This window comes from Hyla sarda, chromosome 4, assembly GCF_029499605.1.
Source record: "Hyla sarda isolate aHylSar1 chromosome 4, aHylSar1.hap1, whole genome shotgun sequence".
Taxonomy (NCBI): Eukaryota; Metazoa; Chordata; class Amphibia; order Anura; family Hylidae; genus Hyla; species Hyla sarda.
This window is the reverse complement of record NC_079192.1, coordinates 125,570,647-125,587,004: the sequence shown is the minus strand read 5'-3', so window position 1 is coordinate 125,587,004 and position 16,358 is coordinate 125,570,647. Positions and strand designations below refer to the sequence as shown.

The 16,358-nt window shown below is 41.1% G+C and overlaps 1 protein-coding gene across 5 annotated transcripts in view; it reads left to right on the top strand.

Annotated features, from left to right (window-relative positions):
- The window catches only part of LOC130368423 (ADAMTS-like protein 5), a 91,501-nt gene that overhangs the window by 44,427 nt on the left and 30,716 nt on the right, over positions 1-16,358 (top strand). For all 5 annotated transcript variants that reach the window (XM_056572061.1, XM_056572059.1, XM_056572057.1 and 2 more), the window contains 5 exons: positions 2,860-2,920; positions 3,012-3,114; positions 3,565-3,692; positions 4,710-4,833; positions 10,146-10,229. In XM_056572061.1, coding sequence (XP_056428036.1) covers positions 2,860-2,920; positions 3,012-3,114; positions 3,565-3,692; positions 4,710-4,833; positions 10,146-10,229 — 500 coding nt within the window. The remainder of the gene's footprint in view (positions 1-2,859; positions 2,921-3,011; positions 3,115-3,564; positions 3,693-4,709; positions 4,834-10,145; positions 10,230-16,358) is intronic.

The window sequence follows — 16,358 nt, the reverse complement described above, 5'->3', positions numbered from 1 at the left end:
TAATTGTTATGTGTTTCTCTTCCCTAGTATCCTATTAAAAAAAAAAAAAAAAAATCACCGAAAGAGTATTACTATTAGTGTGTAGAATAAGGGGTCACCGAAAAAACACTAAGACTTAACCTTTATTAAATTTCGTATAAAATGGCAGAAAAACCTGCTCAAAAAAACCATCAACAAAAGAAAAAAGAAAAATTGTGTGAAATGACTATAAGGACACCATTGGGGGTCCACATCACACCACCAAGATAAAAACATACGATAATTAGTATGAACCTAGTCAGCCGTTGATATAATATAGGTTCAATATACTCGTCCTCACTAAAGTTGGGGGTATAGGTAAGGGTAACCAAAGGGGAGGTCCTAGGGGACTTGGACAGGCCCGGTAGTTATGATTGGCCACTACCTGCCACTCTCACTAGTATCCCCTAACCGCTAGGCCTAACCCTTGGCGGAGTTGACGCCCTGATAAGGGCGGCCCCGCTCTGGAACCTAGTCTGCACTTGCACCTATATGCCCTGATATAAGACAATATAGGAAAGAGGCTAACTATCTCACTGGGGAGCCCTAATTAGCTAAATGGTTAGGAAGGAGAAGTCCTAGCTACACAGTGAAATACCAGATATAACTCAAGCAGGCTAGATAACTTATACAAGTATCTCCCAATACATGCTCTGGCTGTAAATATGTACTCTAAAAGGTGTAGTGACCCAGATGTGGGGAGAGCACTACCATTATTTCCAAGAGAATACAAAACCTATGTGTACTGTACTATAAACATGCAATTGGTCACGTCAAAAATGACTACAGTACAGCGGTAAAAACCAACACAGCCACAAATAGTCTATGAACAAGTAAGATATATGTATAGAAAAAACCTATACTTAACAAAATTGTGAAGGCTGACAGGAAATGTCCCAACGCGTCTCACGCCCCATTCCCCCCCCCCCCCCCCCCCCCCGTTCATCAGGGGACGATTTGGGGGCTGTATGAAAATCCTAGATGGAATCTTGATGGCCGATGGTGGAGCCACAGTGATGGTAGCTGCTGGTGGCCATGTTACTTGTTACACGTTCTAAAATGATTCTATTGGATGGCATTACCTGCTAGATTAACCCACCTGTGTATGAGGACTGACGTATGACGCCAGTGACATGCGCTCCCAGAAGACGGTATCCCATCCTTCATTTCCGGGAGTGCTCACATGACCTGCATGACGTGCAGGCCATGTGATCACAGGGCTGCCTCGTTCTGGACAGCGTCCGATAGGTTGCCCGGGTGTGATCACATGACCCAGGTGATGTGCAGGTCCCGAGACTGCAGGGCTGCCTCGTTCTATCCCTCATTTCCGGGAGTGATCACGTGACCTGCATGACGCGCAAGCCACGTGATCCCAGGGCTTACTCGTTCCGGACAGCATCCTAAAGGTTGCCTGGTAACGCCCTGACGTGATCACGTGACCTAGATTACAAGCAGGTCACGTGACACCAGAGTTGCCTCGTCCTGGACAATACCTAAATAGGTTGCCTAGTGACGCCCCGGGACACGCAATGCTATAGTTGCAGCGCATAGCGTGGTCACGTGATACAGATGAATCACGTGATCGGGAGCTAACCAAATAGTACGTATTATTCATAGATGATATATGCTTATTGCCACCCAACATCTGGATTTACCCTAAGGTAAGTAATAATCCATAGCTCGTCTCCAATATTTAGTTTGGAAACGCGCATTAAAAGGAAGGCTATGTCACCAATGTACAGTGAATTCTAACATGACCAGGATATGTCACGTGATCAATAGCCTACTGGTCCATACGTACTGAGTTTCTCCACACCTCCGCATGTTTCATAATAAGAGATGCTAGATAGAATATCGCTGCACATATGTGCTTATATACCATCCGGCATGCACACATTCTATAGTTCCCTGTCCAGTTGGCGTCCCTAGTAATTACTGAATAGGGAAATAGGGAGGTTGAAAGACATAGTCACTGAGGAGCATGAACGGTCTGACAAGTTTGATCGGATTTGGTTTACTTGGCATGGACTCTTATCTCTTATTTGTTGATTTCTCTGTTTGTTCTTTATGCATTCTGTATGTGCAGGATCTGATGCTACTGGGAATTTTTGTGTTTCCTAGATGTTGAGACATTTTATCACTTCAGCTCTTTTCTTCACCTCACTTTATCTGTTTAGGGGTTGTAGTTGAGATTCCCACTAGATCCTCCCCTCTATCCCTCTTATTCCCCCTCCCCTCTCTTTTTTTCTCTCTCTTTTCTCTCATTTCTTCTTATTTCCTTTTACACAGCTTTTTCTGTTTCTTTCTGCCTCCTTGATGTGGTAGGATCTCCTTATTCTGGTTTTGAGTTTTAAGGGTGTGAGGTATTTTGAAGCAGGTAGTAGTATTACTTCTTCTTCCCTGAGCCCTGGGATTGGTCTTCCCCCTTGGGGTTTGTAGGCTTTTTATACATTTGTATCCCTCTGTACTCCTGCCCATTATTAGAGGTTGTCCTATTCTTATTTTTGTAAAACAGACATCATTTTTTCTGTGTGTATAAGCATATATGTTTTATTGCTATTGTTCAATTTTTTTTCGTACTAATCTATTGTACAAAAATACTAATGTATTGTTATGATGTCAATAAAAATCGCATATACACTACTTATAAATCCAAGGTATATCCTATTTCTATCACTGAATGCAGTATTTTGGTTGGGGATCTTTGTTATGTCTCTTTTAATCTTCTCTCTTCCCACATTCCCTGCAGAAGAATTCTTGTGTCTGTCATCTAAAAGAGATGTAGTTCTGTAATAATGTGGTTTTCATTTCTTATCTTTCTCTGTTGTGGTTTCATAACAGAGATTCTGCAGGTCCACATTGCCCTGGAGACACTAGACAGTATCAAGTGTGTAACATGAAGGTTTGTCCATTACAGATTACATTCCAGCTTATTTTATTCAATGTACACCTATTAAGATCTTGCCATAAGTAATGTTTTTCTTTCTACTTAGGACTGTCCATCTGGAGTGACAGATTTCAGACAATTTCAGTGCTCTGCTTACAACAATAAGCCTTTAATGGGGAATTATTATAAATGGATACCTTTCCAGTCAGGTATGCTTGCTTATTTATTCTGAAGGTATTTAGCTTTAAACATATTGTGATAAAACAGTATGTGGTCGGGATTTTAAGACCACATGTATCTTGTTGGAAAAGTGCTTGCTTGATGATTACTATGGCCAACATTAGGTCATGTTAGCCCTGGTTTAAGACACTCACTGTACATATATGAGGAATTCTTATAATGGAGCATATAGAAAATCAAGTATAATGTACGGTACTGGCAGCATTATAATGGCTTAACGACAGAGGGTCTACCCAACATATGTCACCAATAAGACCGTTTCCCAATTAGAAGACAGTATCAATGGTTTCTGATTTCATACAGTTCTCAAACAATACAGATTTCTGCATATTATGTATTTTCTTTATTTCCTGCTGTGCATTTTTTCCATGCATAAAATTTTAGAATAACTTTTCAGCGGTTTTCTATTTCCTAATAAGGACAAGGAGACTGTGAACTAAGTTGCTTGGCACAAGGACAAAATTTTTACTACAACTTTGGGAGAGTTTTGGATGGAACATCCTGCCACACAGAATATAATGGCATCTGTATCAATGGCCAGTGCCTGGTAAGACCATGTGAAAAGTTGTATATGTTTTTGTGAGTAGGCTGCATTTCCCACTCCTACAGATTTGTACTATATAGACTATAATGGTCTGTTGACAATAGCTTCATATCCTTTGTGTTTACATACAGTACAAGGGTTAGATATATTTTTATATATATTTATTATGAAAAAAATTGACATTCATTATTAGTTTTTAATGGTAGAAACACAATATGAGAAGAAATTTTAAAAATGTAATACCAGGATGATAGGAGAGATAAGTTGCGGCATACATGACTTTATATGGTCACTGTGGCATATGCATACATTGTTTTATTGTGGAATACATATTTTGTACCTGATGCACAATAAAAGGGACATGATTTCTTCTAGCAGGCAGCGAAAACTAGGAGACTTCATCTGTAATTTATTTGGTTTAGCAAAGATATAAGCTTTCTATCCCACACATCCCAATGTGTATCAGTGTAAGTTAGTCAAATCACTTTGAGGGACATTTATCAATGTTTGCTTATGTATTGTTTTTTTAAGTAATTTTTTCCTTACTGTTTTTTTGCTTATGTGTGACTTATTTATCAGCTGCTTTCAGCCTGTTGATAATTTTCTTTCACGTAAGCAATTTTTCCTTTCTTACTTTGGTAGTAGCTTTTTCTGCTCCATGTTTGAGCTGGAGTAAATGTAGTCAATTTTTAACCTTGTTGCGACCTTTTTTTTGCGCAGTTGCAACTGTCGCAGTTGATAAATACCCGACTAAAGCAAATCCATTTTGAAAAATTTACTACGTAAGCAAGTTTGAATTTTCTTGCTTTTCTTGTTCTTCATTCAAATTGTCGCACAAAAACACACGTAGTCGCAGTTGCGACAATTATAGTAAAGAAAACCTGACTAAACCCATATATAAATGTCCATCTTTGACTGCCAAAAACATGTAAAAGTGAGTTTTTATTATTTGCTGTTTAAAATGCTCTTCTACTAAGGTTATTTTAAGGATGCAATTTTGTTATATCTTTGTCTTCCCAGAAAGTCGGCTGTGATTTCATACTCGGGTCAGATGAGAAGACAGATATCTGTGGGGTTTGTGGAGGACAAAACATATCCTGCCAACACCATCACAATATCTACACTACAAAGTACCCAGCTTCTGGTAATTGTCATCCTGCACTTAGATCAACGAGAGCACAGGTCACACTGCTGGCTCCAGACATCAAGGACAGAACAGAGATTTGCCACCAGCAGTAGCTGATTTATCTAATTGTTTATAGTCTGGGTAAATAGGTCACAGACTAATTCATCCACTCAGCCTGGTGGCCATCGGTATCATGCATGTCTGGGTCTTCAGTATGGCTTCATTCATATACAGTGGCTAAAATAAGTATTGAACACATCATCATTTTCCTCAGTAAATATATTTCCAAAGGTGCTATCGACATGAAATTTTACCAGATGTTGGTAACCACTCAGGTAATCCATACATACAAAGAAACCAAAACAAATAAGCTCAGAAATTAAATGGGCCCTGTCAGATACAAAAACCTTTTATATGTAATACATCTTGGAAAAACATTAAGCTTTCTAATGTACTTCTTAAGAAAATTTTATTTCCTTTGTATGTATGGATTACTTGGGTGTTATCAACAACTGGTTAAATTTTCATGGAAATATATTTACGGTAGTTAGAAAAATGGTGACAAGTTCAATACTTATTTCACCCCCTTTACCAATTACAATTATTTTAAGGAGCACTCCCTGCCTGGGGATTAGTAATTCTGTCACAGTTTAGTGGTTATTTGTATGATCGTATAAGCTTATATGTGTTCTTGTAAAGATAAAGGAGGTTTAATTATTTGGTATTGTGTGCAATGTTCATTCCTATTTGTATACTAATGCTGCTATCACAGGCTTGGATCTAAGAAAAGTATATGTATGTGTATATATATAAATATACATGCATGTGTGTGTGGGTGTTTTTAAACCTGCCATATACTGCTTCTCTTATCTATTATTTTCTATTAATTTTCCCAAAATATAGTCAGCAGATCTACACAGCATATTGTGTGAAATCATATGTTATCATGTTTGTTTTTTTATATATGGGGTATACTTGTATCTAGTGACTGGCCCTTCTTTCCTTAGCAGTTCTTAAGATTTCTTTTAACCTTAAGGGTAGGTCCGCACTGTAGGTCCACTGTGGTGAATCCACAGCAAAATCCACCACATGAAGAGTGTGCTGCGCATTAGAGCCCTGTGGGGGGCTGTTTTCTTAATCTTCCTTCAGATGAATTTCTGACCATTACAGCCCGCTCCTGCAACGCATGTGTTCTGCTCCTGCAATACATGTGCCCAATCCTACTTGCTCTTTCAAACATTCTGTTACAGGTTTTAGAGAGAAACTCCATCTCTCTAGTGATGATTCTAGGAAGTAGCAAGAAACAATATAGGGAACATATAAGAACAAGGTGACCAGATTTTGAAAATGAAATGTCCATGTCTATTACCCCCCCCCCCTCCCCTTTACCTCATTTCATGCCCATTTCACATGCCTACATTTCATCAGCTCTCCCCCTTAAGCCATTTTATTGTCCCCTCCTTGTGCCATTTTATCACCTCCTCCTTGTGTCATTTCATCACCCCCATCCATCCACTTGTGGTTTTTTCTATCACCCCTCCTTGTGCCATTTCATCACCCCCCCCCCCCGTTTGTACCATTTTATCATCCCTACCCATGTGCCATTTCATTACCTCCCTTGTGTCATTTCATCATCCCCCAGCAATGTGCCATTTTATCACCCCCTACCCATGTGCCATTTCATCCCCCCTGTTGTGCCATTTTATCACCCCCTTGACCATTTTATCACCCCCTTGTGCTAATTCATCACCTTCCCCTTACTTCATTTCATCATCCCCCACCAATGTGCCATTTCATCCCCCCTGTTGTGCCATTACATCACCCCTTGTGCCATTTCATCACCCCTCTTGTGCCATTTTATCACCCCATGTGCCATTTTATCACCCCATGTGCCATTTTATCACCCCATGTGCCATTTCATCACCCCCCATGTGCCATTCCATCACCCCCCTTGTGCCATTTCATCACCCCCCATGTGCCATTTCATCACCTCCCATGTGCCATTTCATCACCCCCCTTGTGCCATTTTATCACTCCATACAATGTGATGATCACTTCCTCCCAGTGATCTGTCATATGCGACACCTTTGGCTTGGAAAGGGAACACCATCAAAGCCCAGGACCAGGCTGCCGCTGCACAGAGGTTATTTTGGAAGTGCATAGGATTTTGCAGGAACTTCTGTATGTTCTGTGGCCGCCTGCTCTCTCAAGACTAAAAACTGCCCTCCCCTGCATGTTTTATATTGGGCCCTGTGGGATCCCAATCCCATTGCAGTCCTCTACTGTGGATGAACTTCAGATTTGACCCCTGCTACGCTGAAAGGGATGAAATCTTCAGTGAAAATCTAAAAAGGAAATTACCATGCTGTAGATCTAAAAACACACACCACAGGAAAAAGGTAAATGTGCAAAATAAAATGTTGTTGTATATGGATGAGATTTAATAAAATCTCCTCCACTTGCTTGCTATAGTATTCCACTGCACATTTTACCTGCACAAATCCACTTCCATCCATCCACCTTTGGTTTTATAGGCACCATACAACAGATGTGATTAAGGTTATTTAAAAGAACGTATGACCTGTAAATACTGAAGCATATTTATTTTCTAATTTGTCTCAAATGTTATAATTTAACTTTTTGTACATTATCATGGGGACATGAGCTGCTTTTAACAGCATTTAAAGTGATGCATTACAGCAAGGCCCATAGACATAGAAAAGATAGACTGGAGGGGACCCTATTCATTTATACGGGAGACTTTTCTAGGCATGCTATGTGATTTGTGCAGATGTCATTCTATGTGCGATGATAAAGAAGAGGTAACTTATTATTAGGCTTAATGGCAGATACTAAGCACTGGACTCGGCAATGTTTTGAAGCTGATCAGTGGGGGTCCCAATGGTAAGACCTCCACTGATCAACTAGTTATACATTATCCTATGGAAAGGGGATAATTTTACATTTTTGGATAACCCTTTTTAAAGAATTAAGAAAAATTAATCCAGCTTTCTTTTTGCAATGTAAGTCAATATTGCATCTCATCCTTTTTTTCAAGTGTAAGAAACTGAACTAATCGCATCCCAGGGAAACCCCCTGTTTCTAGTTTTGTATGACCAAAAAAATCGTATAGCTAGATCAAAGTGACCGTACAGTGGTTCTCTGACTTATCTATGTATTATTTGAGCTGCCAGCGGGTTACACACATTTCCTGTATAGCTGTAGCTTTTCCAGAGGAAACATCTGGCTGGGTATTATTATCAGTTAACACCTTTTTAATTGATGAAATTATATTTGACTAATGTGTAATATTACTTAGTCTTAAACCATGTAGTATAGCATTTCATATCACTTCCTATGTATTACCTATTGTAGGTTCTACCTTAGCAACAAACAATCTTTACCAGTAAAATGAGTGATCCAAAATAAACATGTAGGTATACCTGTGTAAAGAAAATTGTCTGGTCACAATTCCCTGGAAGCAGCTGAGTACAATCCGGTTCCTTCCCAGTGTTAGTAAATGGAATTCTTTACATTCATGTTTCAATATACACAAGTTATTGTGTATATATCAACCCTGTGCTCATTAACCCCTGCACCTACAGTCATGGCCATAAATGTTGGCACCCCTGAAATTTTTCAAGAAAATGAAGTATTTCTCACAGAAAAGGATTGCAGTAACATGTGTTTTGCTATACACATGTTTATTCCTTTTTTGTGTATTGGAACTAAACCAAAAAAGGGAGGAAAAAAAGCAAGTTGGACATAATCTCACACCAAACTCCAAAAATGGGCTGGACAAAATTATTGGCACCCCTAACTTAATATTTGGTTGCACACCCTTTGGAAAAAATAACTGAAATCAGTCGCTTCCTATAACCATCAATAAGCTTCTTACACCTCTCAGCCAGAATGTTGGACCACTCCTCCTTTGCAAACTGCTCCAGGTCTCTCTTATTGGAAGGGCGCCTTTTTCCAACAGCAATTTTAAGATCTCTCCACAGGTGTTCAATGGGATTTAGATCTGGACTCATTGCTGCCACTTCAGAACTCTCCAGCGCTTTGTTGTCATCCATTTTTGTGTGCTTTTTGATGTATGTTTGGGGTTATTGTCCTGCTGGAAGACCCAAGATCTCGGACGAAAACCCAGCTTTCTGACACTGGGCAGTACAGTGCGACCCAAAATCTATTGGTAATCCTCAGATTTCATGATGCCTTGTACACATTCAAGGCACCCAGTGCCAGAGGCAGCAAAACAACCCCAAAACATCATTGAACCTCCACCATATTTCACTGTAGGTACTGTGTTCTTTTCTTTGTAGGCCTCATTCCATTTTCGGTAAACAGTAGAATTATGTGCTTTACCAAAAAGCTCCTAACTTGGTCTCATCTGTCCACAAGATTTTTTCCCTGAAGGATTTTGGCTTACTCAAGTTCATGTTGGCAAAATGTAGTCTTGCTTTTTTATGTCTCTTGTGTCAGCAGTGGGGTCCTCCTGGGTCTCCTGCCATAGTGTTTCATTTCATTTAAATGTTGACGGATAGCTCACTCTGACACTGATGCTCCCTGAGCCTGCAGGACAGGTTGAATATCTTTGGAACTTGTTTGGGGCTGCTTATCCACCATCTGGACTATCCTGTGTTGACACCTTTCATCAATTTTTCTCTTCCATCCACGCCCAGGGAGATTAGCTACAGCGCCATGGGTTGCAAACTTCTTGGTAAAGGAAAATCTAGATCTCTGGAGATGGACTTATAACCTTGAGATTTTTGATATTTTTCCGCAATTTTGGTTCTCAATCCTCAGACAGTTCTCTTCTCTTTCTGTTGTCCATGCTTAGTGTGGCACACACAGACACAGAATGCAAAGACTAAGTGAACTTCTCTCCTGTTTATCTGCTTTCAGATGTAATTTCTATACTTGCCCAAGTGAGTTTAAAGGCACATCACATGCTTGAAACAATCTTATTTTTCCACAATTTTGAAAGGGTGCCAATAATATTGTCCAGCCCATTTTTGGAGTTTGGTGTGACATTATGTCCAATTTGCTTTTTTGCCTCCCTTTTTTGGTTTAGTTACAATATACACATAGGGAATGAGCATGTGTATACAATCCTTTCCTGTGGGAAATACTTCATTTTCTTGAAAAATTTCAGGGGTGCCACCATTTACAGCCATGACTTTATGTAGTGTCTGCCCATAGAAATACTTCAGGCTTTCCAGTCCATAATATGAATGACAGCCCTGAAGGGAGAAAAAGTGTTTATTCTTGTTTAAAATGGTTGTAACATTTTGGCAGGACTTATCTTTCCTCATTACTGTCGTTTATAGGCCTCTTTGGATACAATGAAGTGACCTTGATCCCTGCAGGTGCCACTAATATAAGGGTGACTGACAAGAGCAATAATTATCTAGGTAAGTACAGGCTACAAGAGAATGCTCCAGGTATGTGGATGTCCATAGACTACGGCACACACTTGTCTGCATACTACGTAATAGATATAGATAGATACCGTATATACTCGAGTATAAGCCGAGTTTTTCAGCACGATTTTTCGTGCTGAAAACACCCCCCTCGGCTTATACTCGAGTGAACTCTCCACCCGCAGTGGTCTTCAACCTGCGGACCTCCAGAGGTTTCAAAACTACAACTCCCAGCAAGCCCGGGCAGCCATCGGCTGTCCGGGCTTGCTGGGAGTTGTAGTTTTGAAACCTCCTGAGGTCCGCAGGTTGAAGACCACTGCGGCCTTCGACATCATCCAGCTCCCTCTCACCCCCTTTAGTTCTGAGTACTCACCTCCGCTGGTCCGGTGCTGCAGGGCTGTCCGGAGAGGAGGTGGTCCGGTGGGATAGTGGTTCCGGGCTGCTATCTTCACCGGGGAGGCCTCTTCTAAGCGCTTCGGGCCCGGCCTCAGAATAGTCACGTTGCCTTGACAACGACGCAGAGGTGCGTTCATTGCCAACGTACTTCTGCGTCATTGTCAAGGCAATGCCTCTATTCCGGGCCGGAAGCGCGGAGAAGAGGCGCCCCCGGTGAAGATAGCAGCCCGGAACCACTATCCCACCGGACCACCTCCTCACCGGACAGTTCTGCAGCACCGGACCAGCGCCGAGCGGAGGTGAGTACTCAGAACTAAAGGGGGGTGAGAGGGGGCTGGATGATGTTGAAGGCCGCAGTGGTCTTCAACCTGCGGACCTCCGGAGGTTTCAAAACTACTGCCCGGGCTTGCTGGGAGTTGTAATTTTGAAACCTCTGGAGGTCCGCAGGTTGAAGACCACTGAGGGCGGATGATAAGAGGATGATGAAGGGGGGTGTGGGATGATGAAGGGGGGGTGTGGGATGATGAAGGGGGGGTGTGGGATGATGATGAAGGGGGGGTGTGGGATGATGACAAGAGGATGATGAAGGGGGGTGGGGATGATGACAAGGGGATGATGAAGGGGGGATGTGTGGGATGATGACAAGGGGATGATGAAGGGGGGATGTGTGGGATGATAAGGGGATGATGAAGGGGAGATGTGTGGGATGATGACAAGGGGATGATGACAGGCGGCGGTGATGATGATGAGGATGTTAATGACGGGTCTGGATGATGACGGGGGTCTGGATGATGACGGGGGGATGATGTATTTCCCACCCTAGGCTTATACTCGAGTCAATAACTTTTCCTGGGATTTTGGGTTGAAATTAGGGGTCTCGGCTTATACTCGGGTCGGCTTATACTCGAGTATATACGGTATATATTTAAATCATGCAGTAAACCACCAATGGTACAGTGACAGTAGAAGACATCTTGGCACCACCGTACAAAAAAAGCAATACTAAGCAACCTCCTCCGGCATTAATGGAGGCTCCAATACAGGGTGCTCACATTTGGCATGTAAGTAGGCATAAAACATAGAAATGGAAAGCACGGGGCACTCACCCAGACTTCTCTTGGCAATCATACGTAACTCTTTATTTTCATATTACTGTAGCAGCAGGGAAGCGGAGAGGGAAGGTGGCGTGGGGGAGGAGGACGGGAGGCCTATCTTCCTCCCCCACGCCACCTTCCCTCTCCGCTCCCCTGATGCTACAGTAGTATGAAAATAAAGAGTTACATCTGATTGCCAAGAGAAGTTGGGTGAGTGCCCCGTGCTTTCCATTTCTATGTTTTATAAATCACCAATAGTGTTCTTGCAAAATGATAAGCCATCTTCCCTGAGAAATGCTACTGTTAAAGGGCACTATATATAGTTGCAAATTACATTGCACACAATAATGGAATTCACCAGTCAGCAGTCATAAATAAATCCACAAATGGTCCATAGTCTTTGAATACACTGCTGAAGGAAGACAAACACAGAGCCATGCTTGTTTGCTTGAGAATGGGAGGGATCACCCAGTCTCAATGTGAACTTATTGATATTTATTGGACTATTTGATATGGTGTCCCATGTTTTGTTCTGCAACAGTAGCATTTCTATATTTAACAGTTAAACATTATGCTGTAAATTGCAATGATGTTTCAACAAACTCTTCAAAAATCAATAGTGCACGCACATGTAAGAAACATTGGAGAAGAATTACAATTTCTCCTCTCATCAGGCAACTTTGCAGCACCCCCCCCCCCCCCACACACACACCCAGCTCAGGTCTATCTTGTGTTTTTTTCATTTATGTATTGGATATCACCCTACTGCTTGAGTCAGTAGTACTCTATAATGTCCTCAGTGTCTCTGCTTTTTATTGTGTATGTGTATAGAGCATGATCTCTTTGTGTGCATGCTGTACATGAGAAAGGTGAAGATCCACTCTAGCTCAGGAACAGATGAAGCCTGCAGAGCATAAATCTTTTGAAAAAGCCATATAAAAATAAAATAATACCTCCACACCAGGACAACATATTACTACCGCTGTGACTACATACTACCATCATATTGTTATTAAATAAAAGCCACTTTACATAGACCAATATCACCAATATCACCACTGTACAAGGCACACGTAATTGCACCATACCATGACAACTACCATTACTATCACCTAGTGACTGGATAATACCACCATACTGATACTGAATAAAAAGCCCTTTACACAGACCAGTACCCATCATACAGTGACCATATAGTTGTGATCCCAGCACTACACGGGCTCTGCAGAGCATAAAAGTGATTACAGTTCAGTGCATCCCGTCACTTACAGATGGTGTCTTCTTTTTATAGTGATATAGGACTGACTAATCTATTTTTTGTATATTTTTCTTTCTTCAGTTCTCATTGGGGTGTTAACCTCGCATAATTTTTTCTGTGAGCTGCACATACCCTATTACCATCTTGGAGTTGTTTCCTTTCCTTTTCTATCTGGCTCAGACTTCCATAAAGACTTCTTCTTCCAACCTCGATTCATCTTTGCAGAATCTGGCAGCGAAACATCTTGGGTTCTGCTCTTTTTCCAGCACATTTTAAATTTTTTCCCTACTCTCAGTACTCTAAATAATGTCTCCTGTGGGACCCTGCATAGTATGATTGGTAAGGGGGTTTGGGTAGGGGTGGGTAGGTAGGTCCCCAGCGGGTAGGTATTTCCCCTCCATTAGGTAAATGCCCCCAGAAGGTAGGTCCTCTACTCTGTGCTCCATCGCCTGTGGTGCAGGGCTTTTCCTGCAGACTGTGCTTGATAAACTTATATACAGTACTCGGTCTTGGGTGGAGGAACAGTAGCAGTTTTAAGGGACGACGGACCCTCCGTTTGTATGGACAGTATTGGTGATTTGCCACGTGAATAATCTTTATCTTTTACACTACTCTACTACACGACTTTATTACCACTTGTCACATTAGTAATGAGGCCTAAAGAGTAAAAATAAAATATTCACTGCTTGAAATGGGATTACTTTCCATGTAAACACTTAGTAAATCATAATCCTAAGCACTTTCATCCACTTAATAAATCACAATAGAGACATGTGCCAGACCTTTTCTATCTGTCACTGTTACCTGTCTGCTAACATTTTGTCTTGTTGATTCCTGTTGCTATTTACTACCTATCGTATATGACTCTATTATACATACAAAGAAGAGAGGACACATTTATCCAGCTACAGTTGAGGGAAAGTTTTTCTCATTAAAGTATAAAGTATTAAAGAACAGATATATTGAAGTTGTTCCCCTTATAATACACCTGCCAGGAATGTCTAATATTCGGCAGACTACAGGCTTCTGACTGGAGGATTTGGAGAGTTAGGGGATGAATTTATCATTGTGTACACATTTCTCTGCACAACGTTTGCAGCTCTTTTGCTTCCACATTGCTGCCATTTTCATGTAATCTTGTAAATGTTTGCACACTCTCACCCCAGCCTAGACTACACTTTGTGTGAATGCACGTGACCACTCAGGTAAAAAATGTTGCTGCATTTCAGATGCATGTGGCTGTCCACATTGTGACCTCACCCTCATAGATCGGTTATAAACTGTGCGCTAGGTGAGATCAGATCTCTTTATTTAGGATACAAATATGGACATACTCAATGTTCAAGCTATGTGTCAGTATAGCTTAAAGGGGTATTCCAGGAAAAAACTTATATATCTGGCTCCCGGAAGTTAAACAGATTTGTAAATTACTTCAATTAAAAAATCTTAATCCTTTCAATAATTATCAGCTGCTGAAGTTGAGTTGTTGTTTTCTGTCTGGCAACAGTGCTCTCTGCTGACACCTCTGCTTGTCTCGGGAACTGCACAGAGTAGAAGAGGTTTGCTTCTGGGGATTTGCTTCTAAAATGGGCGTTTCCCGAGACAGGTGTCATCAGAGAGCACTTAGACAGAAAAGAACAACTCAACTTAAGCAGCTCATAAGTACTGAAAGGATTAAGATTTTTTTAATAGAAGTAATTTACAAATGTGTTTAACTTTCTGGAGCCAGTTGATATATAAAAAAAAAAGTTTTTTCCTGGATCACCCCTTTAAGGGTGTGTGCACATGCTTGTAACTAACAGCGGGCTTCCCACCGCTGGAAACCCGATGCCAGTCATGCAACCATTCATTTCAGCTGGTCCACCGACACTCTGCAAAGCTGGCACTATTGCAGACTGTCCATGGACTCGGTGAAATGAATGGTAGCGTGACTGGCAGCAGGTTTCCCACAACGGGAAACCCGCTGCTGGTTACAGGCATGCAAGTGCACCCTAAAGGAGTTATCCAGGTATAGAAACACAAAGCAAATTTCTTCCAAAAACAGCAGCACCCCTGTCTTTTTGCTGTTGTGAAAATCCGTCCTCCTCTTGTCCAATAAACAAAAGCATGGGGCTTGTTATTACAATTCTCTCTTGTAATAAGTCCTGCACTTGTGATATAGACATGGATGCTTTCGTTCACAAACATCAGGCAGAGATCTTGAAAATAATACAGAAAATAAAAGTAGCATTGTATAAAAAAAATTAGGAATCTGTTTACATAAAATTGAAAAGGCTTAGCTCACACGTTCCAGTTTTTAATTTGCAATTATATAGGACAAACTGAGATTTACCATCTTTTCTGATCCATTCCTGCCTTTATATTAAATAATTTCATTTAAAAACTTGAATGTGTGAACACAGCCTTAAAATTCAACCCTATAAGTATTTAAAGGGGTACTCCACTGCTCAGCATTTGGAACAAACTGTTCCGAATGCTGGGAGATCATGATGTCATAGCCCTGCCCCCTCATGACATCACACCCCACCTCCTCAATGCAAGTCTATGGGAGGGGGCGTGATGGCTGTCACGCCCCCCCCCCCATAGACTTGCATTGAGGGGGTGGGATGTGACGTCATGAGGGGGCGGGGCATGATGTCATGAGGGCGCAAGGCTATGATGTCACGAGCTCCCGGCAACGGCTCCAGCGTTTGGAACAGTTTGTTCCAAATGCTGAGCAGCGGAGTACCACTTTAACCCCTTAGCGACAATAGACGTAAATGTACACCCCATATACTGAAAAATGAGAAAGCTATAGGTGGTCAAAATGGGGCTATTTCAAACATACTAATTTTGTTGGAATGGTTTGAGATTTTTTTTAAGCAGTACAATTATAGAAAAGCATATAACATGGGTATCATTTTAATCGTATTGACCCCCAGAATAAAGAAAACATGTCACTTTTACCGGAAAGTGTACAGCGTGAAAACAAAACCTTCCAAAATTTGCTAAATTGCAGTTTTCTTTTAAATTTTCCCACATAAATAATATTTGTTTGGTTGCGCCGTACATTTTATGGTAAAATAAGTGATGTAATTACAAAGTACAATTGGTGACGCAAAAAATCAAGTCCTCATATGGGTCTGTGGATGGAAATGTAAGAGAGTTATGATTTTTAGAAGGCGAAGAGGAAAAAACGAAAATGCGAAAATAAAATTGGTCTGAACCTTAAGGCCAAAATGGTCTTGGTCCTTAAAGGGGTACTCCAGTGAAAACCTTTTTTCTTTTAAATCAATTGGTGGCAGAAAGTTAAACATATTTGTAAATTACTTCTATTAAAAAATCTTAATCCTTCCAGCACTTATTAGCTGCTGAATGCTGCAGAGGAAGTTC